The sequence below is a fragment of the Podarcis raffonei genome, chromosome 5 (genome assembly GCF_027172205.1).
Source record: "Podarcis raffonei isolate rPodRaf1 chromosome 5, rPodRaf1.pri, whole genome shotgun sequence".
NCBI classification, from domain to species: Eukaryota; Metazoa; Chordata; class Lepidosauria; order Squamata; family Lacertidae; genus Podarcis; species Podarcis raffonei.
In genome coordinates, this window is record NC_070606.1 from 77,476,850 (window position 1) to 77,490,293 (window position 13,444).

Here is a 13,444-nt window from a genome sequence, read left to right on the forward strand (position 1 = left end):
CAACTGTTCCTCATAAGGTATGATTTCCAGACTCCTGATCAATTTGGTTGCCCTCATCGGCACACATCCCAGCTTGTCAATGTCCATCTTAAGTTGTGGTGTCCAGAACTGGACACAGTACTTCAGGTGTAGTCTGACCAAGGCAGAAACAGGTGGGACTATGACTTCCATTGATCGGGTCACGATACTTCTGTTGATGGATCCTGGAATAGCATTAGCTTTTTTGCTGTTGCATCACATTGTTGATGCATCTGTAAATTTGATTAGCATTTCCTCAATTCCTCCATCCAAGTTGTTTCCAAAGTCTGAACAACAACAGGCCTGGGGGAGAACTCTGTGGCACCCCACTTGTCACTTTTTTCCAGGATGATGAGGAACCATTCATGAGCACTCATTGGGTTCAGTCAGTCAACCAGTTACAAATCAACCTAACACTTACCTCGTCCAGCCCACATCTTGCCAGCTTCTTCCCAAGAATATAGGGACGCGGGTGGCACTGTGATTTAAACCACAGAGCCTAGGACTTGCTGATCCGAAGGTCGGTGGTTCGAATCCCCACGACGGGGTGAGCTCCCATTGCTCGGTCCCTGCTCCTGCCAACTTAGCAGTTCGAAAGCACGTCAAAGGGCAAGTAGATAAATAGGTACTGCTCCGGCGGGAAGGTAAACGGCATTTCTGTGCGCTGCTCTGGTTCGCCAGAAGCGGCTTAGTCATGCTGGCCACATGACTCGGAAGCTGTACGCCGGCTCCCTCGGCCAATAAAGCGAGATGAGCGCCGCAACCCCAGAGTCAGCCACGACTGGAGCTAATGGTCAGGGGTCCCTTTACCTTTACCTCCCAAGAATATAATGGGTGACTTTGCCAAAATCCTTGCTGAAATCAAGATACTGTACACTACATCTGCATCATTCCCCTGATCCACCAAGCATGAAACCCTATCCCTATCAAAAAAAGAAACTTGGCATGACTTTTTTTTGAGAAACCTATGCTGGGTTTTAGTAATCACAGCATCCTTTTCTGAATTAGTTATAGTTGTGCCTGGTTCTATCCATTGCCTCTAGCAGGTTGCCCTTGAGCGAATGCTTTCCAATAGAAAATGGCTATTGTACCCTGCAGAGATGATGATGACCAAACTTTGCTCTGCTTACACAATCTCCATGGTTCATCTGAAAGTCATGCATTGTTTGATTTACAGCTTTTATCTTGTTCTTACTCTCAAGGTAGCATAGATTCATTATCAGGGCACTCACCCATGCAAACTTATTGGGGACTCCCTATGAAATCACCTAGGCTGGGTGATGCAATGAAACACCGATGAATTGTTCATTTTTATTTCTGCCATGACGAAGCATTTAAAGGAGGGGGCGGAGGGTCAAAGTACATCACCCAAAAGAAGTCTGTATCCCTGGAAAGGGCATTTTCCAATAATCAAGCTCCAAACCACTGGCTGTCTTGTCCATGCTAGTAAAATATTAACAGAGGTATCTGGTTGTCATGGCAAGATGAGAGGTGGTTCTGGACGTAATCTCATTTGGGGGGTGGAGGGGAGATGCAGAAAAATGAGATCATGACAATGTCGGCATATAAATGATCAGAGCACGAGTTAGCTGGCAGACTGCAACCTCTGTGAAGGAGACCGTACCAAGTGGGAATTGGAGACACAAGCGGATTGGGTTAAAATAAACCAAGAAGTTTTTGTCTTTCAATACTAAAGGGATCCAGGGAAAGTTTTATTTCTTTGCTCATTCTTCCCTAGTGGTACCTGTGCTATAGTTTTGGAAACATGTGTTGTGGAGGGTGTGCAAAGTGCCTTGGAGGTACTCTCATTCCTCTGGCCGTGCTATGTACCCTTGCTAATATTTTGTTGTTTTTCCCCGGAGGAGAGGTCGAAACCAGTGACCATATTTCAGATGAAGTTTGGTACTTTGGAGGGATCTTGGGTTCTGGAGTACTGGTGAGTAGGACAACGCATTATGTTCTTCTCCTTTTTATTATTGCCTTGAGCTTTACAGTGAACAGAAATCCGACTACACTATGGTGGTGGTGGACAGTCTGTGTTGGAAATTAGATTGCCAATGCGTTGAGTAGGCAAGCTGGAAATTCAAAGAGATTAACTTGAAAACTAATTGAATAGTCTATTACGAAAGTAGACCACTTGCCTATTATGTTAAAAACAAGACAGACATGTACTGCTGAGTTGCCTCTGATAAGTCCATAAGCATTGCTCTGCGAGATTAGACCAGTGTTTCGATTGATTGATTGATTGATTGATATTGATTGATTGATTGATTGATTGAAAGCTTTTATATGTTAATATTTTAAAGATCTTTCTAAGTGATGGAAAACATAAAAAATAATAAACAATATCATTAAAAGAAATGATACAAAATAAAACCAGTAAAACAGTAGTATAACAGCACATGAAAATAAATAAAAGCACGATATTGGGGTATTCAAATGCAAATATCAGGGTCCGATCTTATGAGTCAGGCAAAAATATATGTCTTTCCTAGGGGTTTGAAGCAACGAATGGTTGTTTCTTTGTCTATGGCAGAGGGAAGGGCATTCCATAGTACAGGGACAATGACAGAAAATGCCTGTTTTTGGGTCACCACCCTACAATATTCTCGGGCACAGAGTTGAACATCCTGAGACAGTCTTTCAGGTGACCTGGTCTTACATTCCTACCAGTCCAGCATTACTTAGTTTACAGCAATAGCCAATACAGCTGAGGTTTCTTAATTAAAATTACTTCTTTGGGTGCTGAGACATTTGCAGCCGAGCTTTGTATCTTGTAAAATTTGGAAGTAAGTTCCAGTGCATTCCACGGCACCGATACCTAAATGAAATTTGGTGAGGATTCCATTGTTGTGCTACAGTGATCCTGCTGCTTCCTCTGAGAGTAGACCTGCCAGATGCAAATGCTGGGTCTGGAAAAAGACGGTAGACATTTTAGAAGAAATACAGTGATCTTAGGAACGACCGAGCCTCAAAGTGCATTTTCTGTTGTCATCAGATGGTATTTCCTGCTTTAGTCTTCCTGGGTCTTAAGAATAACGATTGCTGCGGGTGCTGTGGTAATGAAGGTTGTGGAAAGAGGTTTGCGGTAAGTATAAAAGCAATGCCCTCCAACATCTCGCTGTCATTCCTCACCCCACCCCTAGAATTTGCCTCCTGAGGCGGCTGCCTTACTCTTATCTAATGATAGGGCTGGCCCTTAACATCACCGAAGCAGCTCTCTCAAGGCCAAAGGGTTGAGAACCTCACTTGTGACTTCTGCCAGCGTAGGATTTGCAAGGGGCAGAAGCTGGTCTGGTGAAGTGGAGACACACAGCAAGAGGACTGGCACAAATGCCACTTACTGAGGGGGTGGGGGGAGCAGGGGTAAGATCAGGGTTGTGCGTGTGCCCAGGTGGCGCCACTCCTTTCGTTCCGCTCGCACAGTCCTGGCCTCGACACCATTTATCTCCTGATAAGCAGGAAAGACGTTGGTGTTCCTGGCGCCAGGAGGTTGGTGCTTGAGCCACTCCTGCCCACAGGATCAGGAGAAGTCTGTGGATTTGGATAAGGTGACTCTCTGATGCACTTCCCTGTGCGCCATCTGTGAGTCATCAAAACTGCAAACATGCCAGATGGATTTTTAGGATGGACTTTGGCTTTGACCTTTTGCTCGTTCTTGGCAGATGTTTACTTCCGTAATATTTGCGGCAGTTGGAGTTGTGGGGGCTGGATACAGCTTTGTTGTGTCGGCTGTCGCCATGAACAGAGGCCCTAAGTGTCAGGTAGCAAACAGCACCTGGCTGTATCCCTTTGAAAACGGGTAAGATGTTTTTTTTCAACCTCTGGATAGATTCTCCATCTCTACTGGAAGGGTTCTTGCTTTCTCGTCTTGATCTATAAATCCTGCAGCAAAGTGCTTACCAAATATTATGAGCCACTGGATGGCCTCCAACCATCAGTGTTTCAAAGAGCAACTTGTAAGGCTGAGCAATCACATTTCTGACTGGCAGGAGGAGTTTTCCTCATAGACTGGGTGGACAAAGTCAGCAGAGCCTTTTCAGTGGTGGCACTCAAGATTATGAAATGCCTTGCAGCTGGCCCCCACCTTCACTTCTCCCCACACCAGTTAGTTACTAAAGACCATTAGTAACCTGGCTTGTAGTTTAAGAAGCAGACAATGGGCGGCATCCATAAAATGCTTCCACTAGGTGTTTACTTGCACAATGGAACTTCTCCTCTCCTGTCCCCATGTGCCCTCTTTCCCCCCTCCCCATAAGTCTGCTCCAGAAGGTTGAGGAACAGACTGAAAGGGCACATGAGGAGAGGAAGGGAAAGTTCTGTCATGGGCTACTTTGTTAGAGACCACCCAATGCTTTTAAACATTTTAAGACAGCAAAACCTGTGCCTCTTCCATCCTTGTTTCATAAATTGTAGTGTTTGAAGTTGTAAGGCACCTTGAGTGGCATTTTTACAGTGCAAGGGTGAAACGAGCCATTCCTACAGGTGGCAAAAAGTTCCAGAGGAGCAGTGCTTACCCAGATTTGGATACCTATGAGAGGAAATCATTGGAGCATTACTCCCAATTAATATATATATATTGTTTTCATTTACAAGTGTACTGCTTGAGTATAGTTGAGGCACAGCTTAAACAGCCAAAGTTCACTGCTCCCATGTCAGAGAGAGACAGCCAGCACCCCAAATCCTTCCAGAATCCAGAACTCACTTATTTGTGTGTCTCTCAGTCTCCGTTAGAAGTGCAACCTGCCTCTTATTTCCTTTAACCTGCCTGAGACACATGACACACCACTGAATATTACAGGATAACAATTTGCTTGCATTTTAATGAGAAACTACTTCATTCCGCATTTCCTGAAACAATATGCAAACTAAAGCAGCTATCCTTCAAAATTCGCACTTCTCTCTCTCTCTTTTTGCAGCACACTTCTCCAAGGCAAACAATGTGTACAAAAATGCATATCTTACAGGGAAGCGTGCATAAAAAGCATACATGCTTGAAAATAGCATATAGGAATGCATTATGGTACGGAAAGCGTATTGCCAAAATGTGTATATTAGGAGAAACTGAACAAAGATGTGTTTATCGGGGGAAATTTGCACTGAAACGCAGGAGTTTCATGAGGATTAAGAAAAAATTGCTGCAGAAATGTGGAGTGCTGAATTAAAGATTGACTGGGGGGGGGGGAATATGAGAAACTGACAGTTAAATTGAGAGGTTTGTCCATTTCTGAAAGTGCTGGCCAGGTGTTCCCTCACAATGATAGCCTTACTGACAGAAATATAATAGAAAATCAATAAAACTTCTTTTTTGGGCACAGGGAGTATCTGACGAACCATAAGTTATGGGAAGACTGCACATTTCCAGAGTCCATCGTGCCCTGGAACTTGACTCTGTTCTCTCTACTGCTGATAATGAGCGGAGCTCAATTGGTGCTGTGTGGCATCCAAGTTATCAACGGACTCCTTGGAACGCTGTGCGGGGACTGTAAATGCGGATGCTGTGGGGTAAGATGCTTTCGTTGGTAGCAACATGTATGAGCATTCCTGGTTCCTTTCCCCCTTTGCCAATTGGGTTAACCAGCTGCTTACAGTCAAGACATTTTGCTGCCCGAGGCAAAGTAGACATACTGAAGCTGACCCAACCAACCATTTGACCTTACTTCGCACTTCCCCCGCGGTAGGGAAACTCTAGCTTGCAGGCCAGTCTTGACCCACATGGATCCCAGTTTCACCTGCAGTGCCTTCCCCCCCTTCAAAACACCACCCACTTGTCAATCAGCTGGCATCACTCTGAATGATGAGAGTCAACGAGCAGAGGATGAGATTCAATTCTTAAGTTGCGCATGCCAGTTCCTCACAGGGCATTGACTCATGCAGCCAAGGCACCAGGATTTAACTCCCCCCCCCACTTAACAGCTGATGAATGGGGGGATTAAATCCTGCTTCCTGGTTGAGGTGGTGGTGGTTTACATCCTGCTCAGTTCAACTAGGATTTAGTGAAATCCTTTTCCTGGAGCAGGATGTTGTTTAATTCAGAGCCCATGATAAAACAATTTTCCTTCCTCCATTTTAGTGACATGTGATTGATGGCCCTGCAAAACTGTCAATATGGCCCACAAGGGTTAAAATATGGCCCATGGAGCAAAAAAAAGGGGGGGTTCCCCACCCCTTTCTACTAATGATAGAGCCGGCCCTACCTATGGCATTTGTTAGTATTAACCATGCATTTTCCAATACAAACAAATGCACAAAATGTTCCCCATAGCCTTGAAATTGCAAGGAAGGAGGGGACGAACAAGCTGTTCTCTAATTCCCAGCATACTGTGGACCTTTATATGGGAAGCAGACTTATCCGTCATTTAACAGTTGGGGGGGGGGTCTTGTCCATGTAGTCCAACCCCTTGTTTGATGGAGAAAACCCAGAGCTAGAGCCTCCCTAAGAAGCAATTGCCTGTCCTGTGCTTGAAGACCTCAAGCAACCACCTTGCTAGGAAATTTGTTCCAATGTCACACGGCTCTTACCGTCGAGATGTTTCTCCCTTCATGAAGTCAATATGCATTCAGATAGAGGTGATCCATTAGATACACTGTATGCTTAAGATTTGGGCTGTGTATACATCGCTGGCTGGTTTAGGCAGAAACTCATCAAAATACAGAATTTTCATAAGGAACAACAACAAAAAAGATACGGAATAAATATGCACCAATGTCATGTGCACACCACTTTCCAAATCAGCTATGGGAGCATAGAGTAACCCCCCCCCAAAGCTTTAAATTAAAAAGCTATAAATTTAAGGCAACCTAGTATGAGAGCCCAAACTATGGACAAGCTGGAAGCTTCAGCTGATGGATTCTCATCCTGAGTAAACGTAGCAGTCATGGAATAAGAAGCGAGGTCCTCTTATGGAGCAGCAAGTGGTTAAAAATCAAGAAGCAGAGAGCAGGAACATATGGGATAGTTCTCACAAAGGAGAGAAGTGAGAAGTGGGGTCCTCCAAGGATCAGTATTTGCAGCCATGCTTTTCACCTTGTTTCTAAATGACTTGGTGCTAGGGGTGAGCATTGAGATGGCCCCTGTTTGCTAATGGCACTAAAGTGTCCCAAGGTGGTAAGGACTAAAAAGGGATCACAAGGAGCTCCAAAAGGATCTTTCTAAAACAGTTGAATAGGCATTAAAATGCACGTGTGGTTTAGTCTCACGGCAATCAAGCATAAGAGACACGGGTGGCGCTGTGGGTTAAACCACAGAGCGTAGGACTTGCCGATCAGAAGGTCAGCGGTTCGAATCCCTGCGACAGGGTGAGCTCCTGTTCCTTGGTCCCTGCTTCTGCCCAGCTAGCAGTTCAAAAGCATGTCAAAGTGCAAGTAGATAAATAGGTACCGCTCTGGCGGGAAGGTAAACAGTGTTTCCGTGCGCTGCTCTGGTTCACCAGAAGCAGCTTAGTCATGCTGGCCACATGGCCCGGAAGCTGTACGTCGGCTCCCTCGGCCAATAAAGCAAGATCAGCGCCGCAACCCCAGAGTGGGCCACGACTGGACCTAATGGTCAGGGGTCCCTTTACCTTTAAGCAAGTATAAAGTGTAAGCTGGGGAGGAATAGCAAATATGCACAAGCAGGTTTGTTGCAAACTCTCAACAGTCATTTAAACAAAAAACAGAACCCTGCCGGAAGACTTAACAGCATGGGAGCATAACTGGAGGCTGAGAAGTGTCAAAATAAGGCTCCTCCTAGCTTTGCCAAATAGAGAATGAAAGATATGACCAAATATCATGATGATGATTAGTCTTCACTCTTGTCAACCAGTGTATAAGAATTCATTTCCCTCTTATCTTTTCTTTTAGGGAGATGGAGCAGTTTAAATATACAGAGACTGCAGAAATCACCTCTTACAAGGCCGAAAATGCCCTACCAGACCTTGATATGATGGGCCAAATCAAGTCCGCACTAAGCACATCTAGAATGAAGGGTGTTAGAAAGAGCCCTGACGGCATTTTCCCTTCACATCTCCCAATGAGTTTTGCAACTGTGGACACACATGCATGCAGACAGCTGTCCGCCCAACCCTATAAAGACATTTTAGCCCTTTTCAGGTCTCATTGCTGGACCCGTGGCAGAAATCTTCCTGGAGACTGCCGCTGGGGAAAGAGGTTTAATCTTTCCCAGCTGCCCCCAACTATGCCCTCCATACTGCAAGAAGGCTTTGTCCAAGCCTAATTGCAGTGAGGGAGAGGCAGTGGGAACGGGGTGTGTGTGTGCTGGGTGGGGTGCTTGCAAGAGCAGTGGTCTAATTAGGGTTGCTGTGTAAGGACCTAGGCAGCCTTTTTAAAAAATGAAAAGCCAGCCAGTTGATTTTTGTCTACTTTGATACAACCCCCAAATTAGAATTTCTGGCCTTGAAATGTTGGCAACCCAGAAGCATCTCCCTGCTCCTCTTTCTCCCCAGTAGGGGAGTTACTTTTACGTGAATACTGACCTCCCTATCACCACTTATAATATAAATCTGGGATGGGGAACATTGTTCAGCCTGAGGGCCATGTTTTATTCTGTGTAACCTTGTGAGGGCCAAACGCCAGTGGGTTGAGGGCCAGAGACAAAAGTGGGTGGGGTCAAGAATGTAAATGCCGTCTTTGTACAGTTTCTACAGCCACCCCTCTGTTCTCCACTCAGGCGAGGAAGAGGCCTTGTCAAAGGTCCAGGGCACATTCCAGCCAGGCACAAACAGTAAAGGAGGGTGTGAAGCTGGCCCAGTGAAGGTTGTGGCCTGCAGAGTCCCAAGGGCCAGAGAAAGAGGTCTGAAGGGTTACGCTTGCCTCCTAGGTCTGAGGTTTCCCACCTCTGCTATAATTATGCTGAGTCTTGTTTGCCACATGGAAAGATGACAACCCCCATGCTTCCAGAACTGAAGCATAACTGTAGACTTCCTGACTGGATTTGGGGTGGCCAAGAGAGCCAATATTTGTATACACCACATCCCAATGAGGCTTTTGTGCTCCTGATTACTACATGTCAGGAGAAGTTTAGCAGAGGCAGCTGTATTGCAGTGAGAAAAGCTGCTGCTGCTCCTCTTTCTTTTGGACATGTCTGTTATAGGCACAGAACCTTCCTTTGAATTGATTTTTTGCTCATAAGGTTGCCAGATAATTTCTGGGCTTGCTCCTGTGCTTCTAAAAGCAGCGTTGCAAAGAACTTCTAGAAATAGCACAGGGATTGGAAAGCTATGGTCCTTTGTTGTCTTCCCTGGCCATGGTCCATGCTGCCAGAAGTTGATGGGAGTTGCAGTCCAACAACATCTGGAGGGTCATAGGTTTCCCCAGTCCTAAAGCAGAGGTCTTCTTTGGCATGAGGGTTTAAGTGCTGAAGGAAAGCTTCAGCTTTCTGCATCTTTGAAGACACGGGAGCAAAACTAAGGGGGAAAGCTGTCAGCTCTGGCCAAACATATTTGTGAGCTTCTGTTGATTGTTAGCAGCTAATACAAATTCTGATGTTATTTTAATGATTGCCCCCGATTTATTTTATGCTCATGGAATTACAATTCTGTGACACAAATATTTCACTGTATATATTAAGACCTTTGTGCTGGGGTGGGGTTGTGTGCATGATATGCAAATAATTAAAGTGTTTTTCAATTTTCTTTTTCGGTATAAACTTTGTGTGTGTTCTGAATGTTGACTCGGGTTTCTTTTTCGCTGACATTCGGTATCCGTCTTTCTGAGAGCACCCCATACCTATGCATGTTTACTTGCAAGACCCAGTGTCTTCATGGGATGATGACTTTGAGCCTGAAGTTCCATCAACCCTGGTTTCCCATTCAAAATAGTCAGTGTAGACAATACAGAACTAGCTGGTCCAATGATCTGAATCAGTGTAAGGCAGCTGCCTCTGTTCCTGGGTCCCTAATTTTGTTGACACCACAGGCTCACTGAGCCTGGAAAGTTCAATACAGATTTATTGCCAGCTCTTTCTCTCCATGGTAGGTCCTCAAAACTGGCTGATCTTGGAGTAGATTGGAGGTGGCCTTGCTGGATCTGAAACCCCTTCATTCACTCAAAAGGCTCCAGGGCTGAACCCACCATCTATGCCTAACCAGAGCTGGGATAGTTACTTTCCTCACACTGGTTTCATTGGGGGTGTAGTGTTTAAAACAAGTATCTGCTAGACCTTTTCCTGGGACCACACACACACACACACACACAATATTCTTGCCATGGCTAGTGCATGGCAGCATAGATTTGGGAGTAATGGGACTCTCTGCCACTTCATGCACATCCCCCCAACACAGGATTGCTCAGCCTAACATCAAAGTGGACCACAGAGATCTGATATCTTGAGAAAGCCCATCCTCCTTGTCTAGGGCTCAAGCGTGAATATCCAACATCTTCTACAGAAGAATGGGGAAAAGCAACCCATTTTTCAATCTGTTCCAGCATTCGTGTTATTCGGACAGCTATCCATGTTGGCAAGCAAAGCACAGAAACAGACCTGAACAGGAAGGTGAAAGCCCATTGCCTTCAAAAGCAGATTCCCTCAGGTCTCAGGTTTTCTTTGCATGGTTAAGAACTGGGTTATCTGAGGCCACGAACGTCTGTAGTCAGAGACTTCTGTCAAGTTCTCAAATCACAAAGGCAGCTAGCAAAACCATTTACAACAGCAGTGGCACAAGGCAAATAACCTAGAGTCACTGAAATGCTCCCAGAAATATCATCTGAGCAATAATGATCTCAGAAATGCCACATTTCGAACATTTAATTGCAATACAGCTGGGAAGGAAGAAATGTACTGCCCTCTTGTGACTTGGCCCCATAAATAAAAATGAAGTCAGTTTTAGCTTGGCAGCATCTTCTGGTGCTTTTCGCTTTCCTGAGTGTTCTACCCCTGGGAACGTACCTTGTTGAGAGAGCACAGGAGTCGTTCCAGCTTGAACAAAGCCATCTCCAGGCATGTCTTGATGCATTAGGGAAACAGAAAATAGTATGAACAAGTTCGTCAAATACATATTAGGTTGCCAACTCTTCTCTCCCAGTCTCATTTTCTGTGCCTGTATAATGGCAACCCGTCACGTACAAATTAACGAGATGCTTTCCCCCTCTGCCAGGAGAAACTTCGGACAATTGTTTTAATCGTCATGCTCTCGTTGCTAAAACAGAGGTATCAGACCTAGCTTCATGCCAAATGAAAGAACCATTATCTTCGTTTTCTTTCTAGTCACAATATACAAGCTCAATTAGAGAAAGGAAGGACTGGACCTCGTTGGCTTTGCATGCCGGACCTCTCTGGTAGGCATCACTAGGTAGTTAAGAAATACACCTGCCTGTAGCAATAGAGAGCAGCAGCTGCCGGTCAGTGTAAGGCAATACCAAGATAAATGGGCCAATGGTCTGATTTGATAGAAGGGAGTTTCCTATGAAGTTCTACCCCCATCCCCAAGAGTGACTGGACGCCATTACATCAACAAGTACATAGATTGGAAGTTTAAATCCATTTCTATTTTATTTTATTTTTTTTCTTGTACAATATTAAAAGAAATATTTTTTTTTAAAAAAAGAAAAACCAGAACCAAACTCTGGATACAACCGTTTGATCTGATTGAATTTTGAAGCATACGCTATGTATGCAAATCATTCTACATTGAAAAACAAATGCTCACACAAGATGGCATATAGCATAACAAACTGATGTAAATAAAATAAAAAAAGTATTAAAGTATTAGCACATAACATGGATGTAGTGTATTAAGAAAACCGAAACATGTGTTTCATCACCCATTTCCCTTACTGAAAACAGAGACTAGTCCCTCCCACCCAACTCTTAAAAAAACAACACAAAAAACCGCATTTGTTTTCATGAAGCCTTCTTTCCCAATAGTTACCTTCTAGTACAGCGGTTTTCAAACTTCTGCCTTTAGGGAATCCTTTTTTTCGTTGGCTGAGGGACTCTGGCAAACCTGCTACATAACCCCTAGTTGCTGCAGAGGATTTTGGGGAAGGATTCTAGGGTGTAAACTCAGTGAACACGGGGCACAGACTACGCCTGTTGGACCTCATTGCCACTTAACATGACCTGAGAACGAACCCTAAAACTCATCCAATACTCCTCTGTTACAGGGGGAGGGAAACGGAGGGTTAATTTTTTACTACCCTTCCATCCCAGTTGTCTTTCAAGAAGCTTCCCTCATAATGACCCTGAGATGTAGGTTAGGCTGGCCCAAAGCCACCCCTGGTGCTTCACAGCTCACCAAAGTCTCCTGAGCAAGCTTAGCAGTCAAGGAATAAGAGGCAAAATCCCCTTGTGGATCAGGAATTGGTTAAGTAACAGGAAGCTACTAGCCATGATGTCTGGGCTTTCTATCCGCACAGTCAGAGGCTGCAGTGCTTCTGAATACCAGTTGTCAGAAACCACAGGAAAGGAGAAGGCTCTCGTTCTGCTCCCTGGTTTCTCATAGGCATCTGGTCGGCCACTGTGAGAACAGGATGCTGGACTAGATGGGCCACTGACCTGATCCAGATGGCTATTATTAAGTTCTTATGAAGCAGGGAGAAAGAATAGATGGATAAGTTTTCCATATGGAAGGATGTAGGAAGTGGGGTCCTCCAAAGACCATATACAATGGTCCAGGAAGGAGTGAGCAAGTGAGATGGCCTAGTTTGCTGATGATATTTAAGTGTTCAGGGTGGTTAAAACAAACGAACAAAAAAGGGTGTGTGTGTGAAGAACTCCAAAAGGACCACTCCACACCAGTGTGGTGTAGTGGTTAAGAGCGGTAGACTCGTAATCTGGTGAACTGGGTTCGCGTCCCCGCTCCTCCACATGCAGCTGCTGGGTGACCTTGGGCTAGTCACACTTCTCTGAAGTCTCTCAGTCTCACTCACCTCACAGAGTGTTTGTTGTGGGGAGGAAGGGAAAGGAGAATGTTAGCCGCTTTGAGACTCCTTCGGGTAGTGATAAGGTGGGATATCAAATCCAAACTCCTCCTCCTCCGTGGTAAGATGCCAAATGCAATTCAATGTAAACAAGTGGAAAGGCACAAAAACGTATTAATTTCACATATGTACTCATAGGGTCTGTACTGGAGCAGGACTATGGATTCATAGTGGATAGCTCCATGAAAATGTTGACCCAGTGTGTGGCAGCTGTGAAGAAAGCAAATTCCATGCCAATAGGTCAATAGGAAATGAAATGAAACCTGCCATTGTAATAATGCTGCTACCTCAAAAAGGTTGGGAAAAGTTCGAAAGACTTGGAAAAAGTTCAGAAAAGGGCAGCCGGTACGATCAAGATGATGGAGCAAGAGCCCACCAGGAAAGGTTACAGCATTAGAGACTTTTTAATTTGCAAGTAAGAGCGACATGATAGAAGTGCACAGCATGGAGAAAGTAGATGGCGTCAAGTGTTTCTCCCTGTCTCCTAACATTAGAATTTGTGGACATA

General features: G+C 44.8%; 1 protein-coding gene across 1 annotated transcript; it reads left to right on the top strand.

Annotated features, from left to right (window-relative positions):
- The first annotated feature begins 1,411 nt into the window (after positions 1-1,411).
- Positions 1,412-8,040, top strand: TM4SF4 (transmembrane 4 L six family member 4). The gene is made up of 5 exons (XM_053390252.1): positions 1,412-1,954; positions 3,017-3,106; positions 3,684-3,820; positions 5,337-5,523; positions 7,861-8,040. Exons 1-5 carry the CDS (start codon positions 1,784-1,786, stop codon positions 7,876-7,878), a joined length of 603 nt encoding a protein of 200 aa, XP_053246227.1. The 5' UTR covers positions 1,412-1,783; the 3' UTR covers positions 7,879-8,040.
- The last annotated feature ends 5,404 nt before the right edge of the window (positions 8,041-13,444 follow it).